We start from the raw sequence: 18,201 nt of genomic DNA, 5'->3' as shown, positions 1-18,201 counted from the left end.
AGGGCTCCAGAGCGATGCCGGAGAGGGGACCAGCAGGGGGGAAGGAATTCAGCGCAACACCAGTAGAGAAGGGAGGGAGATGGAGGAATTGGAGACTGGTCTCCAAGACCCTGCATCAGAGACTAGTGGAGAGAGCGTTGGCACACCCCTGCCTTCCCCTTACTTGCGCAGACGAGTTCCGCGCAGGGAAAATAGGAGGAGACTTGGCGTCAAACAGCTCTTATGCTGGAAAAGGTTCAAGAAACGCCCACTGACAGATTCTGCAAGCGACTGACCGGCCACGGAGTGTGGGCTGTCAGCCAAGGCATGGTGAACCAGGCAATCTGACACAACTAGCAGGCAACTTACGCACAAGTAACCCCTTACAACCATTACATTTCCTCTCCAACCGGGATCTGAAATCGTATTTCAATCCTTGCTTTCAGAACCATGGTTTGCACAAACCAGAGTTTGCTGCATTTCAAGGAAACTGGGGGGAGTGGGGGGGGGCAAGAGGAAGACAGCAAGCCAATGCCAGTGAATTAGATCACTGAATTAAAATGCATTCGGTTAGGATCCTGCACCGTCGGGGGGCTTGGACTAGATGGCCCCTGCCAACGCTACAATTCTTTGATTCTGTAAGGAATTAAGATACCAAGGCTGTGAATTCTATACACATTTTCCTAGGAATAAATCCCATTCAACTCAATGGGGCTTACTTCTGAGTAACCATGCCTAAGATTGCACTGGTTGATCTTTTTAACAAGATCTAGGGCTTGGTTGCGTACCGAGTCTCTCTTAGATCAATGGGGATTACCGTGGACGCTCGGGTTGCGAATGTGATCTGTGTGGGAAGCACATTCGCAACCCACAGCGCCGTGCGCGTGCATGCGCGGGTTGCAATTCGGCACCTCTGCGCATGTGCAAAGCGCGATTTAGCGCTTCTGCGCATGTGCGACTGCCGAAACCCGGAAGTAAACCCTTCCGGTACTTCCGGGTTTCGGCGGTCTGCAACCCAAAAAAACACAACCCGAGGTATGACTGTACTTCCAGATATATACGGACAGGACTGTGGCCTTCAACAGAGGTAATTTCCCCCCTTGTAGCTCAACCTTCCCCCCTCAAAAACCCTTAGCAGTTAGTCCTTCAGGGACTGCTCCAATTGCTATTTATATTTTAAATTTGTATCCCCCCCCAGTCAACCTTTTCTTCCCTCACAGGTGATTCCCAGGCAGTCTCCCATCCAGACACTGACCAGCCCCACACCTGCTTAGCTTCAACATTGGGGGGGGGGACCCTCAGGCCACGCACCCTGGGACTAGGAGACAGAAGGCATTATTCCTCCAACTAGGGACTGCTGGGTAGCGTTTTTCTCTTTTAAAATTCATTTCCTATGAAAAGGCTACGAAGTCTAAGCTCTGACACTATTAAACAAAAACTCACCTCTGCGCTTTATAGGTCAATATGTTAACGAACGGCATGGAATTAAAAAAAGAGCAACAGAAATATTTCAATGTGTTACCAGAGCGGCGTTGCTCCCCCAAACTCTTCTCATCCAACGGGATGTTTGTGTTTACTTAATACAACAGTTGCTTTTCCCCCATCCTTGTTGCGAGACCAAAGTGGGCCTTCGATACAAATGACGAGAATCAAGACTACAACTCCCAACAGGCAATGCGGAGGTGGCACGCACTGCATGCTGGGATTTTTAGTCTTCCCAAGCAGCCCTAGACTTCTGATTTCTCCTTTCTATGGGGAATGTTCTCAGAGTAGGGTGAATCCCATTGGAAGGATCACACAAAGTGGTCCTACAGAGGAGAGCTGGGGTTCCTGTTCCCGCGCCCCCCAGATACTGCTGCACTACAACTCCCATCATCCCTGTGCTGCAGGGGATGATGGGAATTGGAGTCCAGGAACCTCCAGAAAGCTACAGCTTTCCCCCAGCCCTGCTGAAAGGAGTTGGTCCAGGCCTGCAACCTCCAGACTGGAGACTCTCCAGGGATTCAACCTTCAATAGCCGATATCCAAGGGCTCTGGCACAGATTTGCAGCCCTGCCTTATGCATGAATCCGTCAACAAGGCGCAAATATACCCAAACCCATCCATGCAGCAAGCTGTGCTCCTTCTTGTCCAATCAATATTCTTCTCCCTTGTGACACCTATTTGCCAAACATCAAATGTGCAAGGCAAGAGCTGGTTCTCCAAAGCATGGATCCTACACCAGGGTGGAGGAACTCAGGCCTGGGGTCTGAATCTGGCCCTGAAGACCTCTACATCTGACCCTCAGATCTGTCCCCAGGCCTCAAGGCCAGCCCCACTCCTGGCGTGTTTATGGGCGGCCAAAACATGTCACTGAACTCTAACGATGATGCTCGGCCTACTGTATAAAGGCGAAATTTGTTGCTGCGCCCATTTTTGCCACTGGCTCCACCCACCGCTGCCATGTGACCCCCGGGAAAGAACGAGGTGGGAAAGGTGCTTCACCTACAAGATCAGAACGGATCCCAACCGCCCTTCCTTCTGGCCCCGCAATAAACCACATGGCCCTCCCCGCTCTGCACCCACCTCACAAAAAAACCAGTGCGCCCACTAAGAGGAGGGAGGGAGCGTTCACACACACACCGCCGACGGGGAAGAGGCCCTGGATCTACTTCAGGTCAGCGCCAATTGGCAAGCCCTGAAGAGGTTCTGTTTGGAAGTGCAGGGAGAAGATTTGAGGACCCTCTCTAACATCTTGCCCGACAGGAACTGCGCCCGTCGCTGCTCAAAAACCCTCCCTTGCCCTCGATAAATATCCCGCAAGATCCACGTGGCTGCTGCAGGATCCATGCTGCGGAAGAAGCATTCAGCGATCTCCATCTCAGGAGATCCGTCTGTTTTCCTAAGCAAACGGCGAGGCAACGGCAGACGCGTTGGGACGTGCAAGATTTCGCCTGGAGGGAGGGAGGGAGGGAAGGAAAGAAAGGGAAGCTTTTGCACCAAAGTCAGAAACGAGAGCTCAAAGAAAACCGTCTTGCTATCTCAGCAGGGAAAATATAGCTTCTCCTAGCAGGGCAAAAACCCAGGAGACCGTTTTTGGTGGGGGCAGAAGTTGGGAACGTCCGCTTCTCCCATCATGGCTGCTCTACAACCAAATAAACCTCTTATCCCTCGTCCCCCCAAAGTCCTCTGGAAAGGGGGTCCTAGAAATCCGAATCGAGGTCCAGCAATTCCGCATCCATGAGGTTTGTCCGGGAGTGCATAGGGGCTGGCAGCTCCCCTCGCCGTCCCTGGGCCTGCGGAGCCCTGCGCGGGGTGCCGCTCAGAAAGCCAGGCCCCGGGGCCACGCTCCGGGGTGGCGGCTGGGGGAAGCTGCCGCGAGGCAGAGGCTGCCGGCGTCCCGGGAAGAACCAGGCGCCGCTTCCGGGTCCTGCCTCCTCCTCGGGGCTGTTATCCGGGCAGAAGGGGTGGGTGACGGGAGGCAGGGCGGTGCTGTTCCGCCGGCAGCCGAGGGCCGGCGGGTGCTCTGGGGGCGGCCCCCTGGAAAAAGGGTCCTCCTGGGGCAGGGCCGCGGGGCGCCAGGCCGGGTAGGCCCTGGGCGCAAGGACGTCATTCAGGGCCTGAGCCTCCCTGGCGCTGGCGACGAAGCACTTGGTCTTGGGGAGCTGGGGGAGGCGGGGGACGGAGCTGAGGCGCTGTGGGGCGAAGGGGTCCAGGTCATAGGCGGGCCCCATGGGGCAGACCTCCTTCTTCTTCCGCCGCTTCTTCTTCTTGCGGCTCAGCTTCTTCTCCCGCCGAGCGGACAGCTCGGTTTCCACCAGCCACAAGTTGGCTCGCTCCTCGGGGGGCACTGTGTGGGTAGGCAAAGGAAGGGCAGAGGCGATGGTTAGGGGGGGTACGGGACCTCCGTCAGAAACCCCCCACCCCAGTGCACACCCCCCCAAAACTCCAAATCGCTGCTTGCTTCGAGATGGCTGATTCGTTTCACGGCACTCCCAGGCCGAACCAAACATTCAAAGCGCTGTGGAGGCACATGAAACCATCATGGCTTCCCCCTGCAAAGGATTCTGGGAGCTGGGGGTTTGCTAAGGGCGCTGGAAGTTATGAGGAAACTCCCCGCCCCACCGTTCTCCTTAAAGGTAAAAAGGGTAAAGGGACCCCTGACCATTAGGCCCAGTCGCGGACGACTCTGGACTTGCGGCGCTCATCTCGCTTTATTGGCCGAGGGAGCCGGTGTACAGCTTCCAGGTCATGTGGCCAGCATGACTAAGCCGCTTCTGGCGAACCAGAACAGCGCACAGAAATGCCGCTTACCTTCCCACCGGAGTGGTACCTATTTATCTACTTGCACTTTGACGTGCTTTCGAACTGCTAGTTTGGCAGGAGCACGGACCGAGCAACAGGAGCTCACCCCGTCACGGGGATTCGAACCGCCGACTTTCTGATTGGCAAGTCCTTGGCTCTGTGATTTAACGCACAGCGCCACCAGCGTCCCAGTGCCAGATTTACGTATGAGCTAAACAAGCTATAGCTTAGGGCCCCACTCTCTTGGGGCCCCCAAAAAAAATTAAAGGAAAAAAACCTGGATGTACATTTCTAAAATATTAAAAAGGTAAAGGTGAAGCACCCCAGACAGTTATGTCCAGTTGCAAACGACTCTGGGGTTGCGGTGCTCATCTCGCTTTACTGGCCGAGGGAGCCGGCGTGCAGCTTCCGGGTCCTGTGGCCAGCAGGACTAAGCCGCTTCTGGCGAACCAGAGCAGCGCATGGAAACGCCGTTTACCTTCCCACCTATTTATCTATTTAAACTTTGACGTGCTTTCGAACTGCTAGGTGGGCAAGAGAAGGGACCGAGCAACGGGAGCTCACCCCATTGTGGGGATTCGAACCGCCAACCTTCTGATCGGCAAGCTCTAGGCTCTGTGGTTTAACCCACAGCGCCACATGTGTCCCTACCGTTCTCCTTACGGAGCTACAATTCCCGGAGAAGAGGGATTGGTTGTTGAACAACTCTGGGAATCACAGGGAAGGCCACATTCAAAGCATACATTTTGAGGGCTGGGATACCGCTTGAAACCGTCATGGCTTCACCCCCAAAGGATTCTGGGAGCTGGGTGAAGGGCACTGAGAGTTGTAAGCTCCCCTCACTGAACTACAATTCCCAGAGCTCCCTGTGAAGAATAGGATTTGGTTGTGAAACCACTCAGATCAAAAATAACAGTTTAGGCCGGGAAACATCAGGGAAATGTCATAAACTACCATGTGAAATGCAGCCATAGACACCCTGTATTATTATTATTTTTGTACTGTTATCGTTGCTTCCCTTGCTCTGTCTATACGCTGAACAGAATATTATTGAAAGAAAGAAGAAAATAAGCAGAATTACCTGGCGTCGCTACCGGAGTGACCGAGACATCCTGAGACAAAATGGCTCCTCTTCTGGCTACCATCTTGGTCACATGCTGGGCCCAAGCAGAGGACACATCTCCCGATGGCTCATTGATATCGAAAACCAAACCAGCTGGGGGGGAAAATTATAATGATGTATATAAATAAAAGGGGGAATGGGAGAACATTTCAAACAATGAGTTTTTCAAAGCCTGCATCCCCTCAGAATTATCTCAGCTTGGCCAACGTTTGCCCACTGTGGTGGGACGGCTGGGTTGCATTCAATTATGATATTTCTTCTAATCTGTGTTTGAATTGTTAATACATACTGTGGCGAACCACACTGGGCACAATTTTGTGGGAGAATGATAAAAATAAACGATTTTTTTTAAAAAAGCAAAGAAATAGTCATGTAGGAACATTCAGGGGGGTCAGGAATTGTAACCCAGCTCAAACAATTCTGTATGTAATTATGCAGAATTTCCCCACGACAAAACGTAAAAATAAGACATCTATATTCCACCAAGTGTCCGTTTCTTTAAATATGACATAACTTAAATCTATGCAATACCCCCAGAGATGGAAAGAAGATAAAACTCTCGACAAGAGATAAATGGTTGATGAAGATGACTTTAATGACAGATGTTTTAATGTATTTTTAATCTTTTGTTGGAAGCTGCCCAGAGTGGCTGGGGAAATCCAGCCAGAAGGGCGGGATAGAAATATTATTATTATTATTATTATTATTATTATTATTATTATTATTTGCCGAAATGGCAAAAATGACTGGGAAAATCAGAAAATCAGAAACCAGGAAGATCAAAACTTTAACAAGGAATGAGGAAAAATTACAATTTACTTAAGAGAACACTGTAAACAGCTAAAAACTTTGGGCAGGATTTGAGTAACGCTTGTAATGTATTAAAAACTAAGGTAAAAATGGACTACCTTAAGAAAAATAGAGAAAAAATATGATGCAGTAGAAAAAGTTTGATAACGGAAACCATGGAGGGATAGAGGGAAGTCTAAGGATTCAGCGAATCCTAAATGTTGATGATGATGATTAATGTGTGAATTCAAATGTATAGTGTAAAATTGAATAAAAAATTATTTAAAATAAAATAAATGTATGCTGTAATGGTTCTAGGGGTTGCTCATGCGTAAATCGACACCACACCTGGCTGGGTTACCTGGGTGAACCCTTTCTGTCTGGACAGCCACTCACCTGTGGCTGTCTCAATCGCTGGCAGAATCCGTCGGTGGGCGTTTCTTGAACTTCTTCCAGCAAAGAAGCTCTTTGACGCCTAGTCTCCTCCTACTCTCCCTGCGCGGAAGCCTTCTGCGGCGGGAGGGTGTGGGCAGCGGAGGACCCGCGCTCTCCCCGCTGGTCTCCGGCAAGGAGTCATGGAGCCCCCTCGCCAATTCCCCCATCTGTCCCCCTTCTCCACTGGTGCTATGCTGAATTCCTTCCCCAGAAGATGGGCTGCTTCTCTCCCTCCCGGGACGCTCTCCGGAACCCCTCTGGAGCCCTCCCTCTCCCTCTGGCTCCGATGGCAGTTCCCCGACATATGCAATACCAACATCATGTTCAAGTGAACAGATCCCGTTCGCAACCAGAGGTACCACTGTATAGCATCTATTCAACACAAAAAACAACGCCAATTTTTTGTGGACCTATCAAGGGCCCCATAACCTTCAGTAGCTAAGGGCCTCATCAAACCGAAATCCGGCCCTGCGCCCGGCTGTGGGAGGCTGCCCTCCATCGGACTGGCATGGAGCCCCAAAGCACCCCCTTCCCTGTGGACATACGTACCAACCGGCCCCTCGTGCGAGACAGTCCGCAAGCTGAAGGAGAGCTCTTGGTTGGGGTTGTGCTGAAGCTCTTTGCGCCGGGAAAAGGCCTTGGCAATCATCTTGCTCTTCTTCAGCCTCTTGGGCTCGTTGCTGCTCTGGCCAGTCAGCCTGCGGGGAGGGAATTTATTTATTTCATGCAATTTAAATGCCGCTTGATCGGGGGGAAAACATACCAAAAAACCCTCGAAGCAGTTTACCAAAAATAAAAAAGAGGAATGAAATCACCCCTAAGAAAAAGCAGCAACGGTCATCTAAAACATTCGAAAGTTAAAAACTGGGGAAATAAAAACGCAGCTCCCTTTAATGATTGGATTGAAGATATGTGCAAATTTGCTACACACGAACAAGTTGTGCACAAATGTAGACTTGCCATGGTGAAATTTAACAATATTTGGTATTCATTTTTATAGATACCATATTAGATTAAGGTCTGGTTAACAACAACAACAACAACAACAACAATAATAATAATAATATTTATATCCCCGCCCTCCCCAGCCGAAGCCGGTCTCAGAGCGGCTAACAACAGTAAAATAATACAGCAATCTAAAATCAATTCATTATAAAATCAGTTCAAATCAAATATCAAGTCGTCGTCCCCCTTTTTTGTAACGTACACAGTCTCTTTTTTTAATTTTGTTTTCTACATACGTACTATTTCTTGTTTCTTAGTTTTTGTGCACTTGTATTTTTGTCCTTTATATTTTTCAATAAAGAATTTAAAATTTAAAAAACCAGACTTAAAAAAAAAAGATTGAAATGCATCTCAAATTTCTAAACTGCTGGGCAGGTAATTTTTGTCTAACCCAGCCTTTCTCAACCTGTGGGTCCCCAGATGTTGTTGAACTACAACTCCCATCACCCCTAGCTAGCAAGGCCAGAGCTCAGGGATGATGGGAGTTGTAGTCCAACAACATCTGGGGACGCACAGGTTGAGAACCACAAAAATAGTTTCAGCAGATGCTGAAAAGAGTGCCGCGAAAAGAGTGCCAATTGGCAGGGAGTTCCAAAGTTTAGCTGCTGACACACTAAAATATCGAGGTCTTATAAATGGCATTATGTAATGGTCAGGGTGGTCAGGTCGGCCGGAAGCCCCATGTAGAGCAGCTGGGGTTCTGGCGCCTGGAAGTTGCAGGATGGGCTCAAAATTAAAATCCTGGCTTCTTCCAAGGCTGGTTGGGCCCAGCTCTTACCTGCCCCAGGTGCGCTTCCAGATGAGGAGGGTAGCTTTGGTCCACACCCAGGTGCTCATGGAAATCCCCGTCCCAAACATGGCAAAAAGATTGATCTTCTCCACCAACAGGCTGGGGCGGTTCTTGATCTCGCAGTCAGGGATGGGTTTGTTGGTCTGCGTGGCGATTGTCACGTTGGCCTCACACCTGTGGGGGACAAGGTAAAGGTAAAGGGACCCCTGACCATTAGGTCCAGTCGTGGCCGACTCTGGGGTTGCAGCGCTCCTCTCGCTTTACTGGCCGAAGGAGCCGGCGTACAGCTTCTGGGTCATGTGGCCAGCATGACTAAGCCACTTCTGGCGAACCAGAGCAGCGCACAGAAACGACGTTAACCTTCCCGCCAGAGCAGTACCTATTTATCTACTTGAACTTTTGTGCTTTCAAACTGCTAGGTTGGCAGGAGCAGGGACTGAGCAACGGGAACTCACCCCATGGTGGGGATTCGAACCGACGACCTTCTGATCAGCAAGTCCTACGCTCTGTGGTTTAACCCACAGCGCCACCCGCGTCCGCGGGGGCAAGAGCAGAGATTAATCTTGCTGGGCGGGGCAGAACATTACAGTCGTACCTTGGGTTTTCGAACAGAATGCTTTCCAGAATGCGTTCGACTCCTGGAACCATTCAAAAACCAAGAGGCGCGGCTTACGATTGGCTGCAGGAGCGTCCTTGCAGTCAATCGGAAACCGCGCCAGACGTTCAGCTTCCGAAAATCTTTCGAAAACCGGAACAGTCACTTCTGGGTTTCGATCGTTCGGAAGCTGATTTGTTTGGGAGCCAAGGCGTTTGAGATCCAAGATACGACTGTATTACGATTCTTATGATTACCATTAATTTGTTTGTTGCCCTCCCTTTCCCCTAAGGTCCCAGAGAGGGTTTACCGCACTAAAAGCAGCGTTCAAAACCGTTCAAAACAACAGACAATGATAAAAATAAGGCGGTTGTAAAACACATACCTCAAATGTAAAAAGCAGAGGGGGAATAAATCTCAGACCTCCAAACAGCTATCTTGAAATTCAAGAGATTGCAGCTGCAAAGTTAAGGTTGCACTCCTAACCACACAGACCTGGGAGGAAGCCCTACTTCGATTCAATAGGACTTACTTCTGAGTAGACATGGTAAGGCTCGCCCCCTTAGTAGACACATTTTCTCTTGTGCGAGCGGAGTCGGAATTCTGGGATTATGTGTGAATCCTATTAGACAAGAGTTGGGAACCTGCGACACTCCAGATGGTGAACTACAACTCCCTATGGTCAAGGATGATGGGAGTTGTAGTCTGACAGCACCCGGAGGGGCACAGATTCCCCATCCTTCTGATAAAAACAATGAGAGTTTGCCTTTTTCTTTTAGAACTATTTCCCCCCACCCTTTCAATTTCAAATTCAATTCATTGTTTAACCAACACATCGGCTAAAACTCATATGATCCAACAGAGATTTCTTTAAATCTGCAGCAATTATCAGTTTGGGTAGACCCCACTCATATTGCAGCCGATTCCAGCGCTAGCGCTTAAATAACCTTCCACTGAAACAACCTGAAAAAGTTGTCAGCATGTAATGGGGCTCTATGTTCCCTAGGGAAGTTTTAAACTTTCGGTGCATGCAACTATGAGAATAAAACCAAACAGTACCAGCTGAAAGATGCTAAGGTATCAAAAAGTACTACTCATAGCCTAAAAATAAAGCGTCCTTTACCCTGACGCTGTTGTATTTTGGATGCTTTCTTCCAGACCAGCCTTTCTCAACCTGTGGGTCCCCAGATGTTGTTGAACTACAACTCCCATCACCCCTAGCTAGCAAGACCAGAGCTCACGGATGATGGGAGTTGCAGTCCAACAACATCTGGGGACCCGCAGGTGGAGAACCGCTGTTCCAGACAAAGATTTGTGTGTAAGAAACTGAGTTTCACTGCAAGGGGGGTTTGTTATTGTTTTGTTGTTTTGGTTTAAATATTGGCTTGTGTTTTAGCCTGTGTATTTTATTCTGTGGACTGCCCTGAGATGTTGCAATGAAAGGCGGTATATAAATTTAAAAAATAATAAAAATATATATACTGTGATTCTGTATTTCCTGGTGTCCAATTCAAACTGGGCGTTTCGTTGGACGTTTGTTTGGATTTCCCAGGCTTGCATATTCCAGGGGTCTTCAGGGCCCCCTTAAATCCCTTATAAATCCCTCCACTCCGATACTCCCAGCGCTCAATGACTGGGAGCGTGAGGCGCCATCTTGATTTCCCACAATGCCCCTGGACTGTTGCTCAGTCCCAGCCTTTGCCACCCAGCTGCCTCAGATCTTGAGCTACGCAGAATGGCACCCAAAGGAGAACACCCACGAAAAGAGCCCCCCATGAAGACAGTCCATGGCCCCCTGCCTGGAACAAGAGGGGAACGTGGGTGGGCACCCGCTACTCACAAGACGTACTCCCGGAAGCTCCTCTCCCACTCTGCCTGGTTGAAGAAATCGTAGAAGTGGCACCCGAAGGTGATGAACACAAAGCCGAACGCCAGGAAGCCAAAGATTCCTGCCATGGAGGGAGAAAGAACTCGAGTCCGTCACACGTCCAGCTACTTCAGGGCATGGAGGGGGGCAGATATCCAGAGCATGGGGGTCAGGCGGGTTTGCTATGAGGAATTACGAAATATGGAGCAAGCCACTGTGTCTCCTATGAAAGCTTTGCGTTGACTGGGTTTGAGTCACTGACAATAGTTACTGATCGAATCCCACAGGCCTCTGACCCAGGGGCGTAGCGTGGGTTGTCAGCACCTGGGGCAAGGCAAGTAATTTGCACCCCCTAACCCCTAACCAAGGGACGCAGGTGGCGCTGTGGGTTAAAGCCTCAGCGCCTAGGACTTGCCGATCGAAAGGTCGGCGGTTCGAATCCCTGCGGCGGGGTGCGCTCCCGCTGCTCGGTCCCAGCGCCTGCCAACCTAGCAGTTCGAAAGCACCTCCGGGTGCAAGTAGATAAATAGGGACCGCTTACCAGCGGGAAGGTAAACGGCGTTTCCGTGTGCAGCTCTGGCTCGCCAGAGCAGCGATGTCACGCTGGCCACGTGACCCGGAAGTGTCTCCGGACAGCGCTGGCCCCTGGCCTCTTGAGTGAGATGGGCGCACAACCCCAGAGTCTGTCAAGACTGGCCCGTACGGGCAGGGGTACCTTTACCTTTACCTTTTAACCCCTAACCTGCCGCTGCTGCCAGCTTCTTCTTGCTGCTGCCTGGGCTGGGGTATTCACGGTAAGGTAGCCATGGCGGCGCCGGCAAGTCCGTGTCAGGTGATCTGAGGCGAGTTGCCGCTGGCGCTGCCGCCCAAACGACGCCGCTTGCCCGGAGGAGGGCAGAGAGGCGAGGAAAATGCAACATGGCCCAGCAGCTGCAGCAGCAGCAGCGGGGCTGTGAGGAGGGGCTGCCTGGCGCGCCCTACGCGGCCCTGACGCGTGGGGACCGCGGCGAGCGCTGAGAGCCGCTGCCTGCCGGACGCCTTCAGCCCGGACGCGCGCACAGCTCGTCGGTTCCGCAAGACATGGGGCTCTGCTACAGCCTGCGCCCGAGGCTCTTTGGCGACTCCGGAGGCGGCGAGCGCCCGCCCGCCCCAGATGTTGCGCCCGGTGCGGCCGGCCCCCCCGCACCCCCCCTGCTCTGACCTCTGCCATTTGCTTTCTAACAGATTGGCGGCTAACAGATTGAGGCTGAATCCTGACAAGACAGAAGTACTGTTTTGGGGGACAGGAGGCGGGCAGGTGTGGGGGACTCCCTGGTCCTGAATGGGGTAGCTGTGCCCCTGAAGGACCAGGTGCACAGCCTGGGAGTCATTTTGGACTCACAGCTGTCCATGGAGGCGCAAGTCAATTCTGTGTCCAGGGCAGCTGGTCCTTCAGGAGTAATAAATAATAAAATTTTATTTATATCCACCGTCCCCAGCCGAAGCTGGGCTCAGAGCGGCTAACAACAGTAAAAATAACACAGTTTACATAAAATCACAATCAATTAATGTTGTCTCAACTTCCTTTTTCTCTGCAGGAACTGCCCCCCTCCCCAACCCCCCCCCCCACAACCTACAGATCCCGCCACGCAAGTCCAGCCTACTCACCAAGGCGCAACATCGTCTCATTGATCTTACTAGCGGCTTTTTCGCTCAAGAGACCTGGGTGGTTGCTTTTGATGGAAAACAAAGTCATCACACCTAGGAGGGAAGCGGCAGAATTAATAATAATAATAATAATAATAATAATAATAATAAGGCAGAATCCGTGACCAGGGAGAAGAGTCGGTAGAAGAAGATTGGAAGAAGTTTAAAGACTATCTACAGAAACATTGTAAAATTAAGGAATGTTAGAAGGATGCTGGAATGAAGTTATGTGGTTTTAGCAGTAATGTTACAAAGGAGTATGTAGAAATGGAATGTTGAGAGGTGAGAATGTAAAGTTACAATATATTAAGATAAATTATTAAGATAAAAATAAAGATGGAAAGGGTTTGCTGAATTAACTAACTGAACTAGAATACAAAAAAGGGAGGTGTGAGGAGGTCAAGGAAACAAGCAAATGAAAGATAAGATATGGAAAAATTGACTTGTTTTTAATTGTTTTTATTTTTCTGTATTTTTTGTTTTATTTTCCTTTATTTTTTGTAATTTTTTGAAACTTCAATAAATATTATTTAATAATAATAATAATAATTTATACCCCGCCCATCTGGCTGAGTTTCCCCAGCCACTCTGGGCGGCTCCCAATCAAGTGTTAAAAACGGTACAGCATTAAATATTAAAAAGCGCCAGAGAGAACAAATTGAGTAAAAGCCCACCTCTGATCAGGAAATAGCCACCGATGATCAGGACTAGGCCGATGGGGGCCAGGACAAAACCGGCTCGGTAGCGGTAGTTCTTGTAGCCCACAAAGCAAATGCCACTCACAGAGTCCCCGTCAACCTGGGAAAGCAATAGGGAGGGAGGAAAGACAGGGAGAGAAGCCAGACAGCTTAAAAAAACTGGAAACAAGCACAGTCATACCTCAGGTTAGATGCTTCAGGTTGCGTTTTTTTCGGGTTTACAGACCGCCGAAACCCGGAAGTACTAGAACGGGTTACTGCCGGGTTTCGGCAGTTGTGCATGAGCAGAAGCGCTAAATTGCGCTTTGCACATGCGCAGAAGTGCTGAATCGCAATCTGCACGTGGGCAGGCACGCCACTGCGGGTTGTGAACACTGCAGGTTGCGAACGTACATCCCACACAGACCACGTTCACAACCTGAGTGTCCACTGTACCTAAAACACAACAACATCTCCGAAACAGCTTTCTGTCCCCTCCTCCCTACAAAGTATTAAGTCTTTTCCTCTCTCCTGTGACACCGGAACTCGTGGCGATTAAATGAAGATGACTGGTCAGAGATTCGGGACACATAAAAGAACTACAGTGGTGCCTCGCAAGACGAAAAGAATCCGTTCTGCGAGTCTCTTCGTCTAGCGTTTTTTTCGTTTTGCGAAGCAAGCCCATTGACGGATTAGCGGATTAGCGCTATTAGCGGCTTAGAAAAAGGGGGGGGGAAGGGGAAAAAACCCGCAGGAACTCGCAAGACATTTTCGTCTTGCGAAGCAAGCCCATAGGAAATTCGTTTTGCGAAGCACCTCCAAAACGGAAAACTCTTTCGTCTAGCGAGTTTTCCGTCTTGCGAGGCATTTGTCTTGCGGGGCACCACTGTATTTGAAAAAATATCAAGAATGACCAGAAATTGTTCTTATATGCAACAACAGCGGCGAGGTTATTGTTAGTCCAGGATTGGAAACAACAGCAATTAACAACAGTAGAAGAATGGCGACAGAAGGTAATGGAATATGCAGAAATAGCTAAATTAACGGGGGAAATTCGACAACAGGGCGATGAAACACTTCGAAAAGAATGGGGAAAATTTATGTCATACATAGGAAGGATAAGGTGAAATAGTGAAACCAGTAGAATTGAAATAAACCTCATAATGTGAAATACAAAGAAAATTTCAGGATAAAGAAAATAATAAAAAGTAAAATGTATAATGTGATTAATCTAACCAATGTTAGTTGTAAATGAATACAGACAGACAATAAGAATTGTATATACAGGAGGATTTATTTGACTATAGACTATGGCGAAATACAAAAGAAGAACAATAATATACAAAACGGATGAAGACAATGCAAAAAAATTAGATGTGATATAAAAAGCCAGAAGAAGGAAGGAAGGAAGTCAGCTCTGGGGAGCAAATAAAAATGTAAAATGTAATACAGTATGTCTATGTGGAGTATGTAAATGAAAATCAACAAAGAATATTATTGGGGGGGAAGTATAGTCATAATAAAAATTATAAAATAATAAAGTAACTTCATTATTTATTGCTAAGTATGATTTATAATTTGTTTATTTATGAAAAGGATTTAATAGTAGTAATTACAATAACAAAATGCAATATCAGAGAGGAAGTTGGAAAAGCATCAGTCCAAGAGGTTGGAAGTCTTAGCCTGTTATGGCCAGGTGTTTGCTATGCTATATATACCGTATTTTTCGCCCTATAAGACGCACCTTTCCCCCTCCAAAAATGAAGGGGAAATGTGTGTGTGTCTTATGGGGCGAATGCAGGCTCCTTGGCTTCAGTGATAGCAACGCGAAGCCTCCGAAGCCTGCGCTCCGGAGGCTTTGCGTTGCTTCCGCTGAAGCCAGGAGAGTCTGCTTTTTGAGGCTGGCAGTGGGGGAAAGCAGCGCCTCCTCCATCGCCAGCCCCAGAGGAAAAAGAGAAAATGAAACGCCTTCCCGCTACTCTCCATGCCTCCTGTGGGCTTTTGCGGGAGATGGGGGAATTCCCCCACCTCCCGCAAAAGCAGGCAAAAGCTGCACGCTCTTTAAAGGGGCTCCGCGGCTTCTGCTGGCTTTTCTAGGATGTGGGGAATTTCCCCACCTCGTAGAAAAGCCCATAGGAGCCGCACAGCCTTTAAAGAGCGCGCTGCTCTTGGGGGCTTTTCCCCGAGGAGGGAGAAGGGACAGACTGGCCGTTTCAGTCCCTTTTCCCTCCTGGTCAAAAAGCTGGTAGGAGTTGCACACGGCTCCTGTGGGCTTTCGCGGGAGGTGGGGGAATTCCGCCGCTTCCCGCAAAAGCAGGGAGAAGGTCTTTGAGTAGTGCACAGGCTGCGTGCAGCCTGTCCTCTGCTCCCAGAGCTGCGGGGGGGGGGGGGGGATCATATTTTTTTTACTTGATTTCCCCCCCTGAAAACTAGGTGCGTCCTATTGGCCGGTGCGTCCTATAGGGCGAAAAATACGGTATATGTCAGATGTTACATTTAAAAATATGTGTAAAAACCAAAAAAGTTATGATAAAAAAGAAAAAAGTATTATAGTCAAGCACAGGGAGGATTCGAGATAGGAACAGCAGCAGAAAAATGATAAAGTAATTATATTAGAGGGGTTTCTGTAATAGATAAAGAGTTTCTACACAAGAGGAAAGGGTTTGAACAAAAGCATTGTGCAGGTGTGAGTGGGAAGTCAATTCATGAATGTGTGAGTAAACCTCTTTTATATATACTGTACACAAGATTGTGTCGTGTCTATTCTTTTTAAGAGGGATATAAGGGAAATCACCAAGAATTAGATATTGAGAAGCTTAAACAAGCTAAGCGCTGTGCTTTTAAAAGGGGAATGTTAAAACTCTGCTAAGTTATAAAACTTGCTAGCACAAGTTAGGAAGGATATTAATAAACAATATATCCTCTCCTGCCTCCCTGAACATTCCCACATGAACAACTTAGGGAGTTCTGGGGTCGCCTGAACCACCATATCCCAGCTCAATTGCTGGACTATTCTGCAAGCTCTCAAGGCTCATTTGACAACAAGGTAGGAATTTAAGAAACACCTGTTGGATGAGGCCAAGGGTCCATACTGTTGGGAAACTGTGTACGTGCAGCTACTCACACAGAGTCAATTAAGGTTTGGCACACAGCCAGAAGGCAATCTGAAGGAGTAAGTCTGCCTGGTGATAACAGAGGCATGGAGACAGCTCCCTGATTGGTCAAGCTCTCTCAAGGGAGTGATAATTACAGTGGTGCCCCGCAAGATGAATGCCTCGCAAGACGGAAAACCCGCTAGACGAAAGGGTTTTCCGTTTTGGAGGTGCTTCGCAAAACGAATTTCCTATGGGCTTGCTTCACAAGACGAAAATGTCTTGCGAGTTCCTGCGGGGGTTTTTTCCTCTCCCCCCCCTTTTTCCCAAGCCGCTAAGCCGCTTAACAGCTGATCCGCTAAGCCGCTTATCAGCTGATCCGCTAAGCCGCTTATCAGCTGATCCGCTAAGAGCGCTAATCCGCTAATGGGCTTGCTTGCGAGGCAGCACTGTAATGGCCTACTAACTGTTAGTTCAGTGTTTGTGTTCAGTAGTTCAGTGTGTCAATGTAGGAGTTGAGAGTCGTGTCAGAGAGAGCTAGCTAAGGATCCGTGTTCTGTTCCTGTAAATAGTCCACTGTATATAATAAACACCTAACTACAAGTTCCTGATTCCTGCGTCGTCTATCCTGTCTGCAGCCAAGTCGCCAATTGCTTCCGTGGATTCTGCGTTTACCCTGCTAGGCCTGGCTAAGGTCGCGCAACTAGTCAGAAAGTTGTGAAACACCAAATCTCTCCCTCTCCTCCTGCAGTTTCCAGCCAATGACAATTATAAAGCACCGCTGCGTCCAACACAATCACTTCCCCGGGATGAGAAGGAGAACGCTTTCCCTGGGGAAAATCCAAGCCACCCAGCACACCTGTGCAAAAAGGCCATTTTTGAGTGTGTGTGTGTGGGGGGGGGAATCCTGTGGCTTCTGTTGCCATATTCTCCATAAAAAATGGAATTTAGCAACTAAGCACACCCCAATGATCTAAAATCAAAGCTTACCTCGTGGCACTATCATGCCTTGAATTTTGGAGGAGGAGGGCATTTCTAAGAACTTTGATCAGCAGGCTTTTTAATGGGGAAGCCAAATAGGTCGTTGCCAGAAACAAAAACTTTTGATAATTCCAAGCAGCCTGATTGGGACAAATGTGAGCTACTGTATTTTTCGTCCCATAGGACGCTCCGTCCCATAGGACGCACCTAGTTTTTTGGGGGGGAAATAAAGGGGAAAAAATTTCCTTTATTTCCCCCCCAAAAGCAGGTTGGGGAAACTGAACCAGGTCGAGGAACAGCGGGATGGCGGCGCTGCACCTCCCTGCTGTCCCCCGAGCTTGTGGGGCTGGCTGATGTCTGCCCGGCGCGAGGGGTGCTCTGCTTCAGGGCCCCCTGCCCGCCGGGCGGCTGGCTGCTATCCGCAGAGTGGAGAGCCCTGCGGGGAGCTCCTGCAGGGCTCCCCATGCTGCGGATGTCTGTCCGGTGCGCGGGCCCTGTGCTTCAGGGTGTCCTGCGCACCGGGCGGCTGGCTGCTATCCGCAGCGTGGGGAGCCCTGCGGGGAACTCCCGCAGGGCTTCCTAGGCTGCGGATGTGTTCCCGAAGCGCTGGCGCTCTGCTTTCAGGGCGCCCGATGCTCCGGGAAGCAGGCTGCTATCCGCAGCCTAGACATTCCTGCGGGATCTCCCGCAGGGCTGCCTAGGCTGCGGATGTGTTCCTGAAGCCTGGAGAGCGAGAGGGGTCGGTGCGCACCGACCCCTCTCGCTCTCCACGCTTCAGCGAAAGCCTGCATTCGCCCCATAGGACGCACCCAGATTTCCCCTTCATTTTTGGAGGGGGAAAAGTGCGTCTTATAGGGCGAAAAATACGGTATATTCTCCGCATACTCTTTTAACTGAG

At 49.5% G+C, this 18,201-nt stretch overlaps 1 protein-coding gene and 1 long non-coding RNA gene across 3 annotated transcripts in view; one reads left to right on the top strand and one right to left on the bottom strand.

The window, feature by feature from the left end:
- LOC310826376 overlaps positions 1–12,940 on the top strand; it is a 218,884-nt gene extending 205,944 nt beyond the window's left edge. Inside the window, exon 3 of the long non-coding RNA XR_014555804.1 lies at positions 12,878–12,940. This is a non-coding gene — a long non-coding RNA (uncharacterized lncRNA). The remainder of the gene's footprint in view (positions 1–12,877) is intronic.
- The window catches only part of SMO (smoothened, frizzled class receptor), a 34,348-nt gene that overhangs the window by 1,184 nt on the left and 14,963 nt on the right, over positions 1–18,201 (bottom strand). The window contains exons 6-13 of one of the 2 annotated variants that reach the window (XM_083700163.1): positions 13,228–13,351; positions 12,515–12,607; positions 10,841–10,949; positions 8,394–8,579; positions 7,160–7,308; positions 5,345–5,479; positions 2,541–3,808; positions 376–2,496 (exon numbers count right to left, since the gene is read on the bottom strand). In XM_083700163.1, the coding sequence (XP_083556289.1) occupies positions 3,162–3,808; positions 5,345–5,479; positions 7,160–7,308; positions 8,394–8,579; positions 10,841–10,949; positions 12,515–12,607; positions 13,228–13,351 (1,443 nt within the window). In that variant the 3' untranslated portion in view covers positions 376–2,496; positions 2,541–3,161. Of the gene's footprint in view, positions 1–375; positions 3,809–5,344; positions 5,480–7,159; positions 7,309–8,393; positions 8,580–10,840; positions 10,950–12,514; positions 12,608–13,227; positions 13,352–18,201 lie in introns of both variants that reach the window. The other variant, XM_083700162.1, reaches the window with a different exon arrangement.

The sequence above is a fragment of the Podarcis gaigeae genome (genome assembly GCF_964106915.1).
Source record: "Podarcis gaigeae genome assembly, chromosome: 10".
In the NCBI taxonomy this organism is placed as follows: Eukaryota; Metazoa; Chordata; class Lepidosauria; order Squamata; family Lacertidae; genus Podarcis; species Podarcis gaigeae.
The sequence above is the reverse complement of the archived record's forward strand: the minus strand, read 5'-3'. Positions and strand labels throughout refer to the sequence as shown.